Here is a 13,403-nt window from a genome sequence, read left to right as displayed (position 1 = left end):
TTTCAATTAGATATTAATTTATTTTTATTTTTTTGTCTGAAATACAAAAATTAGATGTTTTTGAAATTTTATATTTTCCACGTGCAAATACAACAGCTACATATTGAGATATTGAATCATAAACTCTAAAAACGTATACATTATTTCTTTATGAATGAATATTTCATTGACAATTTGATAATGATCTTCAATAAATCGATATTTAATTTTTTATTGAAAACTTGAACTAAACTCGGGTTTTTTTAAAATTAATTTAATTTTTAAATTTATTTTCAAAAATAATTTTAAAATTTTTTTTTGTAAGTTTACGGCAATCCGTGCTTACGAAGCACGGACCGTGTGATCGTGGAGCCGTAAGCGCGGACGCTCCCACGTGGAGCATCGGTCCGTGCTTACGAAGTACGGACTCTGTAAAAATCTATTTTTTTTTCGCATTTTCCTGTCCATTCGTTTTTTTTTTCTGAACGCTTCACGTGAATATTCAGACCCGTAACGCTTCACGTGAATATTTAGAAGTTCACCCGTACATAAATAATTGAACCGTAAACAATAGTGAACTTTTTTATTCTATATAAACGATGATATATTAGACAATTGAGTTATCAATTTCTTCTTCAATTTTCTCGCAAGTTTTATTGGCAAAATGTCTAAAATCGATATACTCTTATATTTTGGTGGTCATGTGGTTATCGATAATGATCAGTTGAATATCGCATTCCATTTGTTAGACCGATACGAGTATTACGGTTTATTAATTTGTTGGAGTTGGTTGAAGTTGTGCATAAAATATTAGGAATCGATCCAACGAATTTTTCTTTGAAGTTCTCAACAAAATATTCATTCATGGAAAGATCATCTTGGCATGAAATTCAAGTCAATCTTGTTGAATATGATTATTTACAGTTTATAATGCAATGCGACAATATGCATATGTTGCATTTATACGTGGAAGCAAATTCAATTGAGCATCATGTTGGATTTGGTGATCCTGAATCCTATGTTCGACATGCATCCGATTCTGGTTTTAATAACCAACATGATACTTCTACATATGGTGGTTATCAGGAGCAAGAATCTTATGTTCCACAGGTTACTGAAGGACTCGATAATATGAGTTTCGATGATGTAAGTTGGTCTTGGGATCAATATATCAATGTCTCGTCGGAACAACATCATGTTCCATATTGGCCGAATCCAACATTAGATACGAGTGCTCGTTGTCCGGATCAGGCCAATGATGATGATATTTTGAGGACTGATTCTGAACCCGATATATCATACAGCGAGTCTGAAGAAGAAGAATTGAATGCTGATAATGAAGTAAATACTTGTACAAATCTTGATGAGGGAACACCATCTCGACAACCACCTCGTGACACATTACAGAGGCAGACTGTACCATTTCTTTCAAACACTTCTGAAATACCATCATTTTTCAATAAATTTTTTGGGGAAGAGCCTCCCGATTCTGTCGATGTACCTTCTGGAGTGCAATCAAGCTATTACAATCAGGACAGATGTGAATTATATGTTAATATGTTATTTAAAGATAAGAATGATCTTATTGCATCTGTGCAGGATTATTCAGTCAGAGTTGTCAGGGGTGAGTACCGTGTCGCTTACAGAGCGCCGACTCTCCAACGTGGAGCACCGTCCGTGCTTACGAAGCACGGACCATGCTCTACGTCCACACGGTCCGTGCTTCGTAAGCACGGATTGCCGTAAACTTGCAAAAAAAAAAATTTAAATTATTTTTGAAAATAAATTTAAAAATTAAATTAAATTTAAAAAAAACCCACTAAACTCCAATAAAATTATACATCTTAATATTCGAATTAGTCTCAAATATAAAATTATATATACTCGACCGATATGTTTATGATAACAACATCACTACCAAAATATAAGTATCGATGTTTAATTTGTTTCTCATTCATTAGTGCTCAACTTTTCATGGCACAATAAACACACTATATAGGTTTTTTGAAGTCATAAAATGCAGAAATATACCTTAAAAAAAACACATTAATTTTAGTAAATACCAATTTGTACAACAATATAATTATCTTTTTGTCTAGTGACGAGGCCATACTCTGCCAAAGCTATTCCAACGTGTATTCTCAAATGATGCAAATGAATCTTGCGAGTCATTCGATATTTGCTGCATCACTAATACTGATACCTGGCTGTCTGATTCTAATGATACAAACAAACCCCCAATGGATCCCAACTCCGGAAACTCATTCCAATCATCCAAACCAACCAAAAGTCTTGAATCCTTGTCGTGCCATCTCCCGACTAGGATCAAGTCGAAACAACTTTCCATGCTTCTGATAACACCAGTAAGGCCTACACTATCCTTCACCGAAATTTCTTGATATTCACAATAACTATTCTTGGTGCAGTCGTCTCTGTAAGCATTTATCATATCTAAATCTCGCCGCATTTCCATAGAATATGTTCCCTCCAAGTCATGATCCAAGAATCGGACCACATTCAGGCCTATGTTAGGATGCTTAGCCATTCGGCATCCGTATGCCAATGCTTCCCGATCATCCTCTCCACCGAGAAAGATCACACCGACTCGGCAAACGCCCCTGTGAGAAAGCATGGATCCAGTACAGGCCATTGCACCATGGTCGATCAAGATACCAACAGTGCAAGGTGAGTTCCTGCTGATATTGGTGTTCACTGCCCTTATAGCGTTGGATTCTCCTTCCGGTATGTGGATCACTGGATGCTTATGAAACAAGACGATGACCAAAGAAACCTTCTTCTCCGCTGCTAAGGAACAGACATCATCATGCATTGATTCATGAGGCGAGATGGAAGTAAAAGGGAAAACTGTGGTGTTGCCTCGGTGCTCGTGCTCGAAAAATCTTAGAGCGTTGATGATATGCTCTGATTCATTGGTGTGGGATGGAATCCCGTTTCTTGGATGATGATCCACAAGTAGGGGAGCGCTTCTGCCGCCTAGCTCGATGAGGTGAACGACGTAGAAGCAAATTGGTGCGCTGGGATTCGGGTAGGAGGCTTCAAAGAGATTGATCAGAGAAGGAGTATGCTCCTGATAGTGAATACAAGCAAGAATTCTCAGCTCTGATGTAGGTTTTATGTGCTGTATGGTCAAGCGCTCTTGAGTAGTGTATCTCTTTAAGGGCTTGTATGAGAATTTGACAATGGGAGCAAGTATTCCTGTGAAGACAAGTATTGATATAACCATGATGCTGTATATTTGTGTATCTATCAGCTGCAACCAAAAAAAATTAAATATATACATATATATATATATATGTCACCATATATTGTTGATCCACTAAAACTTGGAAATTTTAAAAGTATCTCACCGAAGTCAAGAAAATGAACAAAATAGAGAAAAAAGAAAAAGCAAATCACCTCAGTCGATAGTGCTCTTCCCAAGATCAATACCTCTATGATCCCTTGGTTGCATAATATGAGACCAAGATAGAGTGCATCATTGATGGACATCTTACAATATAAAGAAGGCACCATCACACCAGCCACTTTCCAAATCAATGAACAAAAAGCCAAGAATTGTATGACGACAAAGTTCCTCATTGAAATCGCAGAGAAATCAATCCTTGAACCAGTCACCACAAAGTAGATAGGCAACATAATATAGGACACAAACAGTTCAAGCCTATTCAATAAAGCGGATCCCAAAGGCGGCCCATCTGGTACAACAATGCCTAAGATCATTGGTCCGAACAAGAAATGTTGCCCCATAATCTCACCAAAAAGTGAAGATGCCAGTATAAAGATGAAGATCACGCAAGCATGGCTTTCTTTAAGTGATCTCGGGTTGTTTGTACGACGAATGATCCAAAGAATCGTGGGCCGGAAGATGAAGAAAGCGAAGAACAACATGGCTCCAAAAAATAACAGCATTAAAAGGAATGTTTTCGCCTTCTTGATACGTAAACTTTGTTTCCCTGTCAAGACCATTACGGCCCATAACCAGCTACAGATGCCACTCATCATGGATGAGGATATGGCCAACCGGCCTAGTTCCGAGTTCATGAGCTTTAGATCGGCTAGCAGGCATATGATTACATGGGAAGAACTCAAGGCCTGAAACGAGGTAATCCATTGAATCGATCTGTGGAGGCTCGGTTCTAGTGGTACGGTATGTGTTAGGATTTGGCCAATTACGAAGTTGAAGAGAAGTGGAACGGAGAAGGCAGATACGCCTATTGCCACTGCTTTTTTCCCACATTTCCGGATGAGATTTACATCGGTTTTTACACCGATGATGAATAGGAACAACATTACACCGAAAAAAGCGAATGTGTCGACGGTATAGAAGCTTGAAATCGGAAAAAATCGGTCTCTGAACTCCGGCTCACCTCCAAGAAAAGAGGGTCCCAATATTATTCCTGCCTTGATCATATAAGAACAATAAAATTAGCTAAAAGTTATGCAAGTTTTGATTATTTTTTTTTCTTTTTATTCAAAAGAGCGAATTGGTTGCAGCTTACAAGTACTTGGGATATGAAAGCACTTTGGCCAAGGGGTGTCAAAAAATGCTGCATGATGGCTGTCACAAGAGCCGAAAGGGAGAGCTGCGACAGGAGCACCGGAGTGTCGAATAAAAACGGGCTGTCGCCGAAAAATATCCCTCTATATCTCTGGTTGTGCCGAACTGCACACATGGTATTGTCCATTTGAGCAGCATTCATTCTTGCCTTGATTATATTGAGCTTTTTTTTTTCTTTTTCCCTTTTTATTTTAAAGCTCGAATAGAGATGTATGTTCAGAAAATAAAGTGAAGAGGGAAGAAACTAAGATTGCATGTATTGGATGAGGGAGGAAAATGATGAGAAGCGGAGAGGACGTTGCTCAATTGCTGTATTTTCAGCCGCATGTTACCGTAAAACAGTTGAAGTTCGTTAATCACAAACATGACGTCACCGTGAACTCGTTAGGCTGCGTTTGGATTGGATAAAGCATTGGAAGATTTGGAATAAAATAGAAAAAACCAATGGATTATTTTTCAAACATCTAGATTCAAATCTATCCATCCATCCAAATCAAGTATAACGAATTTCAATTGAAAGTGGCTAGTTTTTGTTTTTGTTTTTGTTTTGTTTTTATTACAAGTTACTAGTTAAATGTATGCACACGTATATCTATGGTTCGTATGTTGGAAACACTAATTATTTATCTCAATTTGCACAAACGATGTTCTTCTGGTTTTCGAACTTTCAATCATTATGAAAAGATATATCTGCTATATCTCATATCTTGCTTCCAAGATACAAAGAATTATCATGTTAATATCATGACAATCTTAAAGAATTTCATGGTAAAAAAGTAAATATTTAAATCACAATATATTAGGTGCAACTAACGGACCAAATATTCTATAGCTAGTTTATTGTTCAATGAAAACGCCCTTAACAGAATGCCAAGAGACACAATTGCTCGCCAAGCTAAAAGGACCTATTTCGTGCTTTCATTTTATCAGGCTTATATATATCTCCACGACTGGATGGTCGATTTAAGGTAACATAACAAGAGATGGGTGAACATGGTTGTACAACTTCGACGTTCTTCAATGACACAAGATTGCAACCTATAATCATGAGCTCTGGAACTATACTCAAGCCAATGAACGTAGATAATGTACCTACAATTTCGGAAACGTGGAGCTCTCTACTCTATTTTCCCCAAGGGGACAGTCTTGGTTTTGAATTCAGTTTCAAGTGCAAAAATGTTTGATTAAGTACTCAAATTTCAGACTGCAAGGCACCCGGCAGAGCCAATAGCGAGCTACCTCCATTCATAGCCAGAATTGTTGTCAACATCTCCTTCGCTGTACATCTCATCTTCAGGTAACTGATCTGCATCGTCTGACCAGTAATCAGGCCCAGAATTCTCATCCTCGTTTGATGCTTGACTTTCACTCTTCAGGCTTTGTGATTGACTCCCAGAAGTTCTGCTCTCATCCTCTGATTCCTCATCAGAAGACCTGCTTGTAACTTCATCATCCTCCTCCTCGGATGCCTCTTCGTCTGGGTAATCATTCAAGGGATTGTTTTCCGCTAACATTAACAATAAAAAGCATCTTCATTGGTGTGCATGGATGTGAGTAGGCACGTAAATGCTTTTCAAATATGTTATATCAGATATGTCATATATGGGTGTGAGAAAAGAGAGAGAGAGATGATACCATTAGAATCATCAGTTTCATAATCTGAATTATCTGGACCATCATAGTAGTCGTCGTCGTCGTCAACTTGAACCCTAAACCCGAACAATTTATGCTATAAAAAGTAAAATCCCAAAAGCAGATGCTAAATCAAGGACACCATCAAATAGACAAATAAAGACTCACAAAGGGTATTGAATTGTAGAATCAGCGTACACATTGCCATCATTCGTAACAGCGTAGAAATCATATACATAATCATCTGAAGATCCTGCAAAACACAGTTCATGGACACAAAACTCAAGAGATGAAAACCATATGATTGCAGATGCCCCTATAACATGCCAAGCACCACAAAGGATCCTATCATAACTCTTAATAATGAATCTAAATAAACATCTCATTATGTTCAATAATATTTAGTGATGAAGCACCACCCACCATCAACAGGGTCGAGCATGATTTATAAACCAAACACCTCATACAACGTAAAAAAAGGAAAAAATGATGGTTGTAGACCTTGTCTGGACACCTGATCGTGAATATCACTTTCTATCTCTGAGGCAGCAGTCGGCAAGACTTCTCTAAGGAGAGGTAAATATTCAGCCATCATCTCATGGTTCCCCAAATTTGTATCCCTAATTTGAAGCTTAAGGATCTCAGCATCAACACTTGGCCTAACTTCATGCAGTTCACAAACAATACAACATGAAAAAGGACTTACATCTGTTTCACCTTCATCTCCTGCTCATTAACATCAATCTTGACAATATCATAAAGGCGGCACAAGTCATCTTCCTGGGAATTTTGCTTTCCTTTTCTACTTCTCCATATTTGTTCATAACGTGCATTTCTTGATAAAACCTGAAGGTGTGAAAAATATAGGATAAAATAAGCTCTTGCAAAAATTACCTTTATTTACTTACTAGCAATTGCATTTTAAACACATCATTGAGAAAAATGATTTCAAGACTGGATGATTATTGGCCATATCAATGCCAAAACATTTAATTTGCCTTTAAATAGAGTGGTTTAAAATGGCAAATTAAGTCGTCTTTGATAAAAGGAAACTTACCATACTTCATAAAACAAAGCAAGAATCATTAAAAACAGAAGAATTGGAATGAGTGAGACACACAAGCATAAAATTAAAAAGCAGCCTAGTGAGAAAAAAAGAGAAGAAAGAGAACAATTTTAGTAGTTCATCTTACCGGTTTAAAAAAAAATTTTAAAAAAAGGAATCTAAAGTACTCTAATTTAATAAACAAGGGATGAAATTTTGTTCCTCTAGTTGCTTTTACATATATATGTCAGTTCCTTTTTATTAGATAATAAGTTGGTAACCGGTTTTACAACATAGAAAATCTTTTAAAAAATCACACATGTGAACCAACAACAGATATTAAAATTTTATGCTGTGAGCAGATAAGATGGTAACAAAGTAATGTAATTTACCTCTTGACTTCTCTTTGCTTTGACCAGTAACTCATCTTGTTTCTGAAAAATTACACAGCAATTGACAAGGTTAGAGGCTGTCATGGGCATACAACAAGACGGAAAGTTCAAGCCCAATGAATTATTCTACTATCATATTTATTTAGAAATATGGTTTGTTGTTATCTTATCTTCTTTTGAATAAAAGGATCATTCTATAGATAGGTTGATATTTTATTTATGTTAGGATTTGAGTTTATCTTTAGTAGTTAATATGTAAATTTATCTTGATCTTTTAGTAGTTGATATGGGGAAGGATTCATTGCATGGAAATTAATTGTTAAACAGAAATTTTCTTAAAAGCCTAATGCTAAAAGATTGTGAGTTTCTCTTTAACGAGCCTCAAACTATCTACGAGATTGTGAGGTTCTCTCCCAAAACGAACCTCAATTTTCATCATAATTCCATCAACCCCCTATTGTGATCCACAACTTGGGATCATAACAATGGCCGGTATTCTAAAAAATGGTAGGCCGGCAGCCACCCACCACCTACCGCCTAGGTGCTTAGGCGGCCGCCTAGGCATTTTTCTTTTATCTAATTTTTCTTGTTTATCTTCACATCTCTCTAATAATTCCCCTATATTGGTAATTGGATTCAAACTCAAAATCAATGACATATTCTTCCAATTTAAAAGATACAAATTGATTGAAAAATGTCAAAAAAAAAAATTAAAAAATTATATATATTATATCAGGCAGCTTCTAAAAATCGGGACGGTGAACGATCGCCCAGTGCACAAATTAAGTTATGCAAATTTCACAATCAAAAGCCAAAATACAAGTTTTTCCTGGAGGTCAGAGAAGCCACTAGTCTTCTAGGACATGACAAAAACCAAGTACAAGATATCTCAAAAATTTAACTTAAAAGAATTAGAGTGCAAGAAACCTAGAACTCATTGTTGTTCAATGACAGTAAAAAACATTGGCCATTGAGGTTCATGGTCATATGGTGAGTATCACGTTAAGAGTTCTACTGGGCACTGGCACACCCTAAGTAGGTGTAGCATGTTGATTAAAGAATAAGGTATGAAAATGTGTGTTGCATAAAAACTAATTTAATATGATTAATCAAAGTCTATAACATCTTTCTCACTAGGTAAACCAAATACACCTTTATTTGCGAAAATATATAAAAATATACTTGCCAGAGACAATTTGACAATGTGCAAGGTCAAAGTAAAATTGATTTTGTGCACATGAGACACGAGAGAGAGAGCTCACATTAACAGTCTTTATCTTGTGTCTCCTCTCTTCATTATTTCCTCCATGTTCCCATGCATCAGATGAATTAGGCTGTCAAAAAATAGGTAGATAAGACAGCTCATGAGTCATGATAACAATCACTCAAAAAACATATCATTATGCAACCAGTATGATTACCACATGATATCATTGTCTGAATTGTGGGGAAAAAACATGACATGAAGAAGGATGACAACAATTTTTTTTGACAAATCTTAACACCCACAAACTGATCACATGTTGATAGTACTCCAACATATTGTTTTGTTTAACACTGACCACAAAAGATCGCAGCACATCAATGGTGTTCTCCGAGCTAGTTACAGTCTCTACATGGTGAACAAGAATCTTCGTGGTCTTTAATTCCTCTACTGTATCACATCAGACACATGCATCAAAGAAGGCAGTCATGTTCATTAGATACTAAGATCAAATATAAATAAAGCATCATCAGCGATAACAAAATATGTGTACAATCATTAAATAATATGAAGAACTATCCGAACAATGAAATGTAGAAGAATCTTCGTAAAAGAACTAAAATAATGAAAAATCAAATTGGAGAGAAAACAAATCCCAAAATAACCACCCTCCGCAAGAACAAGACAGGTATTACTTCCCAATGTATTGATCACAATGGCATAAGAGGATCCATACAGACGACCACACTTACTAATATAAAAACATTGTTATATGGGTCATAAAAATTGAACATGTGTTCTTTCTTCCATGTTTGACTTTCCTATCCAATTATTCGATTATTTTCAAAATGTTTAACTCGTTTTTGTTTCATCTATCTCATAAATATGTGGCATGCCGCATGCCAAGGATATATATGATTGTTGCATCACGATAAGGACTACATTCAACAAGTTGACCACCTATACAAACACAATCACCATATTGCGGCCTCACAAATAAATGGAATTGATTAATTCTGATTTCACCACACTAGGCAGTTGGCTCCAAGTTTATTAGAAATGTTAAAAGATAAATTAATATAACATTAGCAAACTACAAAAAGTCCTGCCACGCGTGTCTTCTTCATTTGCCGCTTATTTGCTTGTTTACTTCTACTTGGAGTTGGAAAAAGAGATTTCAGTCGAGCAAAATTTGTCCATCCTTTACTATCTTTTTGTGCTTAGACCAAAATATGGTCATCAACAGTCAAGCATCAAAATGATAATGACCTCGTGATAGTTAAATTTAGAACGAAAACGAAGAAACATAACAAACATAAAGAAAATTGCCACAACCTTTAACGCCTAATCAAATCAAACATAATCGCTCGGGGCACAAAAATGCTTTAAAGAAAACGCAAATACATTCCAACACTAGAAGCAGATTTTACCTCTAGTCGAAGAAGATTCGGATACCGATAGTTTTTCAAAGTCCAGCAACGCTCGCTTTAAAGGCCTCTCGTTGATTTCCAGCCCTGTAAGGAGGGGAAAAAAGATAGTAAATCACAAGACCCCAAGCTTCGAATTTAAAAACCCATTTGAGGAACGCAAAAGAACAAACCAATCACTCACAAAAAGCATCGACTCGGTGCTGAAAAGCTTTTCGTTTAACCCTAACGATGACAGGCTTGTCGTTCTTCAGAGCAGTTGAAGAGCTTTCCGCCACCGCAGCCATTGTCGGTGGAATCAATCGATTTCAGGGATTGGGACTAGGGTTTAATCCTAGGCTTTTTTTTATTCAGTCGGCCACAGATTTACCTAAATTTAATATAATTTAGGTAAACCCAAGACTAAATCCACTTAACTTTAATAAAATAGTAGAATAATTTGGATAATACTCATTTTCGTCTTTATTGTTTATCGTTTTTCCCATTTCAATCCCTTTTCATTTTTGACTACTAAATTAATCATTCAAGTTTTTAAAATCTCCCCAAATTGGTCCCTGTCATTATCTTGACGTTAATATTAACTTTGACCCACATCATGTGCCTCTCACGTGTTCATTTCTTTGTGAAGACAATCGATTAACACGTCCTTATTGTTTACTCTCCTTTTCAACCCTTAATCGTATTCTTGATCATTGCCGCCGCCTTCATTGCTTCCCTGGCTGCGGGGGTGGTGCACTCTGTCCCGAAAAACAAGATGAAAAGGCGCAACCCAATCAAACCCCTTCCGCCGCCGCAGCAATTCGCACCCGCATTCAACTGGAAGCAAGAAGAATACCTCAATGCGCACAATTTTCTACGCCAGAAGGTTGGGGTTCCCCCATGACTTGGGATGCCACCTTGACTGCTTCAGCCCACGCTTGGGCGGAGCAACGCCGCGTGAACTGCGATTACCGCCACCACTCTCCAAACGAATAAGGCGAGAACCTGTATTGGATGGATTACAACGTTCACACGCCAGCACAGGTGGTTCAATCTTGGTTCAACGAGCAACGGTTTTACGATGCTCCAAATAACGTTTGCTGGTGTCTGTCGGAGAGAAACGGCTGCGAATGTGGGCATTTTTTGAACGTGGTGTGGGGCACAACGAAACGGGTGGGATGCAGCGATGCCGTTTATTGCGATGTCAATAAAGGTGTGTATGTTGTTTGCCAGTATAATCCTGCTGGATTGATCATAGGTGCAAACGCCTTCGCTGTTGCTGGATTGTGAAGAAACTGCATTTTCTGTAAGATTACACGAAATAAGTCGGAGTTTCTTGAAGAAATTCAAAGTCACTGCTTATATTTGTCACGGTTTCATGGTAGATATGGAGTAATAAACATGGGTATATTGTTTTATGCCATCGTTATTTTCAATAATTGTATTTCAACTTTTTAGAGATTTCAATTTATTTCACATGCTACGTGACTGTGTTTAAAACTGCAGCTTTTATGGCTTATTACGAGCTCATTAAATGGAATAAGTCAAAAGTGGATTCTTTCAAAAATAATCATCTTAGACATTAAAAATATGACAGATTCATTTAATATGATAGATTTCGTAACAGGATTAGGATTTGAAATTATGTACAAGCGCCATCCTTCTTCAAAAACATACATATGCCAAGATAGTTGGACAAAGGAACAGAAAAAAGGTCTCGCACAATTCAGAGAGGAAATGAGATATTGTACAGTTCTAAGATTTAAGAATCGAGGACATCCCTTTTCAGCATTTTGCAAGGATTTGCATACTGTAACAGAAACGAACTTTTAAATCTGGTTCAAGAAATCGAAGCACGATCCGTATTTCAATCCAAAGAAAACACGGCTGTTTCCAACTGGTAAGCCTTGGTGAAGAACGAAGGCCAACAAAGATAAGTTGACATGATACTTCTTTGAAAACAGTGTACTTCTTCAAGCAATCAGTGGTGTCTCCAACCATTCGCCCTTCCCTTTCCTTCCATCGTTTGATTTGAGGATTAGGGTTGTTTTACATGTGGGAAGAAAAAAAGAAAAGGAGTAATCGACTGCCTTCACAAAGAAATGAGCATGTGAGAGGCACATGATGTTGGTCAACGTTAATATTAACGTCAAGATAACGACAGGGACCCATTCGGGAAGATTTTGAAAACTTAAATGATTAATTAAGCAGTCAAAAATGAAGAGGGACTGAAATGGAAAAGCGGTAAACAATAAGGACGAAAATGGGTATTATCCCAGAATAATTATATTGAAATGGAGAAAACCCAAAAATCCACGGCAAAATAACAATTATATTGAAATAGAGAAAACCAACCAGTGAATTTCAATAACTACTCTGAGTACAACCAAGAAACCACAAAGCACGTACGCACAAAGAAGTCATCACAAACAAAATCAAACATGTATAGCCGATTTCAGGATGAACAATTCGGTCTACAGTGAGTCCGATTGTGACTTATGTTCTCTGGAGTTGGGAGCGAAGTTTTGTAGAATTGAGATGGGTCGATTTAGGGGTTATGGGCTGAAAGGTGTCGGCTCATATTTGGATTCTACAGGTATAATGAGGGGCAAAAAAAGATATAAATAATTTGGTGTCCTTCTTGGCAGTTTTTATAATGTGCTCAGCTTTAATAAAAAAGAATAGATACTAATGAGGAAAGAGGATCCTATTTTACGTCCGCCAAAGATGAATACATGTCTTTCTCAAACACGTCAGTCCATGGAATAACAGTCTCTTTCTGTCTTAATTACTTTGAGATGGAAATGCATCCACACGGCCCATCTCCAAAATAAAGATTTCAAACTATTATCCCAATAATTTTTATGATCAACATAAACGCAGAACACCAATATACCAAAATTTTAGACAAAAAAATTCCAGTTAATAATACAATTTCTCTGCAAAGACGTTACCTTCTGAGGGTAATGATTGTTCATTGTTGGCCACTTATTCATTCAAAAACTGAATTTTCAGTAATGATGCAATCTGATGATTTGACATATATAAAGAGCATCAAACCAGTACATGAGAACAACGAACACAAAAAGGCAGATTCTTGAATCTTCCAATCAGTAAATTTTTTTTAAAGGCAGTTTCTTGAATCTTTCAATCAGCAAAACTTATT

The 13,403-nt window shown here is 36.8% G+C and overlaps 2 protein-coding genes across 5 annotated transcripts; both read right to left on the bottom strand.

Moving 5' to 3' along the window:
• Positions 1-1,920: 1,920 nt before the first annotated feature.
• On the bottom strand, positions 1,921-4,880 carry LOC140978870 (cation/H(+) antiporter 15-like). Of its 2 annotated transcripts, none has more exons than XM_073444107.1 (3): positions 4,500-4,880; positions 3,397-4,401; positions 1,921-3,250 (listed from the first exon to the last, which is right to left on the bottom strand). In XM_073444107.1, exons 1-3 carry the CDS (start codon positions 4,698-4,700, stop codon positions 2,075-2,077), a joined length of 2,382 nt encoding a protein of 793 aa, XP_073300208.1. In that variant the 5' UTR covers positions 4,701-4,880; the 3' UTR covers positions 1,921-2,074. The 2 variants fall into 2 exon arrangements, with proteins under 2 accessions (XP_073300208.1, XP_073300209.1); XM_073444108.1 differs by having other exon boundaries at positions 3,397-4,397; positions 4,500-4,713.
• A 436-nt stretch (positions 4,881-5,316) lies between these two features.
• LOC140979440 (RNA-directed DNA methylation 4) lies at positions 5,317-10,641 on the bottom strand. 3 transcript variants are annotated; one of them, XM_073444834.1, is made up of 10 exons: positions 10,443-10,641; positions 10,262-10,345; positions 9,190-9,281; positions 8,890-8,961; positions 7,628-7,669; positions 6,897-7,036; positions 6,692-6,810; positions 6,359-6,443; positions 6,194-6,267; positions 5,317-6,065 (listed from the first exon to the last, which is right to left on the bottom strand). In XM_073444834.1, the coding sequence occupies exons 1-10, from the start codon at positions 10,543-10,545 to the stop codon at positions 5,794-5,796; spliced, it is 1,083 nt and encodes a 360-aa protein (XP_073300935.1). In that variant the 5' UTR covers positions 10,546-10,641; the 3' UTR covers positions 5,317-5,793. The 3 variants fall into 3 exon arrangements, with proteins under 3 accessions (XP_073300935.1, XP_073300937.1, XP_073300936.1); XM_073444836.1 differs by having other exon boundaries at positions 6,359-6,434; XM_073444835.1 differs by having other exon boundaries at positions 9,190-9,278.
• Positions 10,642-13,403: the final 2,762 nt, after the last annotated feature.

The sequence above is a fragment of the Primulina huaijiensis genome, chromosome 6 (assembly GCF_012295235.1).
Source record: "Primulina huaijiensis isolate GDHJ02 chromosome 6, ASM1229523v2, whole genome shotgun sequence".
NCBI lineage: Eukaryota > Viridiplantae > Streptophyta > Magnoliopsida > Lamiales > Gesneriaceae > Primulina > Primulina huaijiensis.
This window is presented reverse-complemented; position numbering and strand designations above follow the sequence as displayed.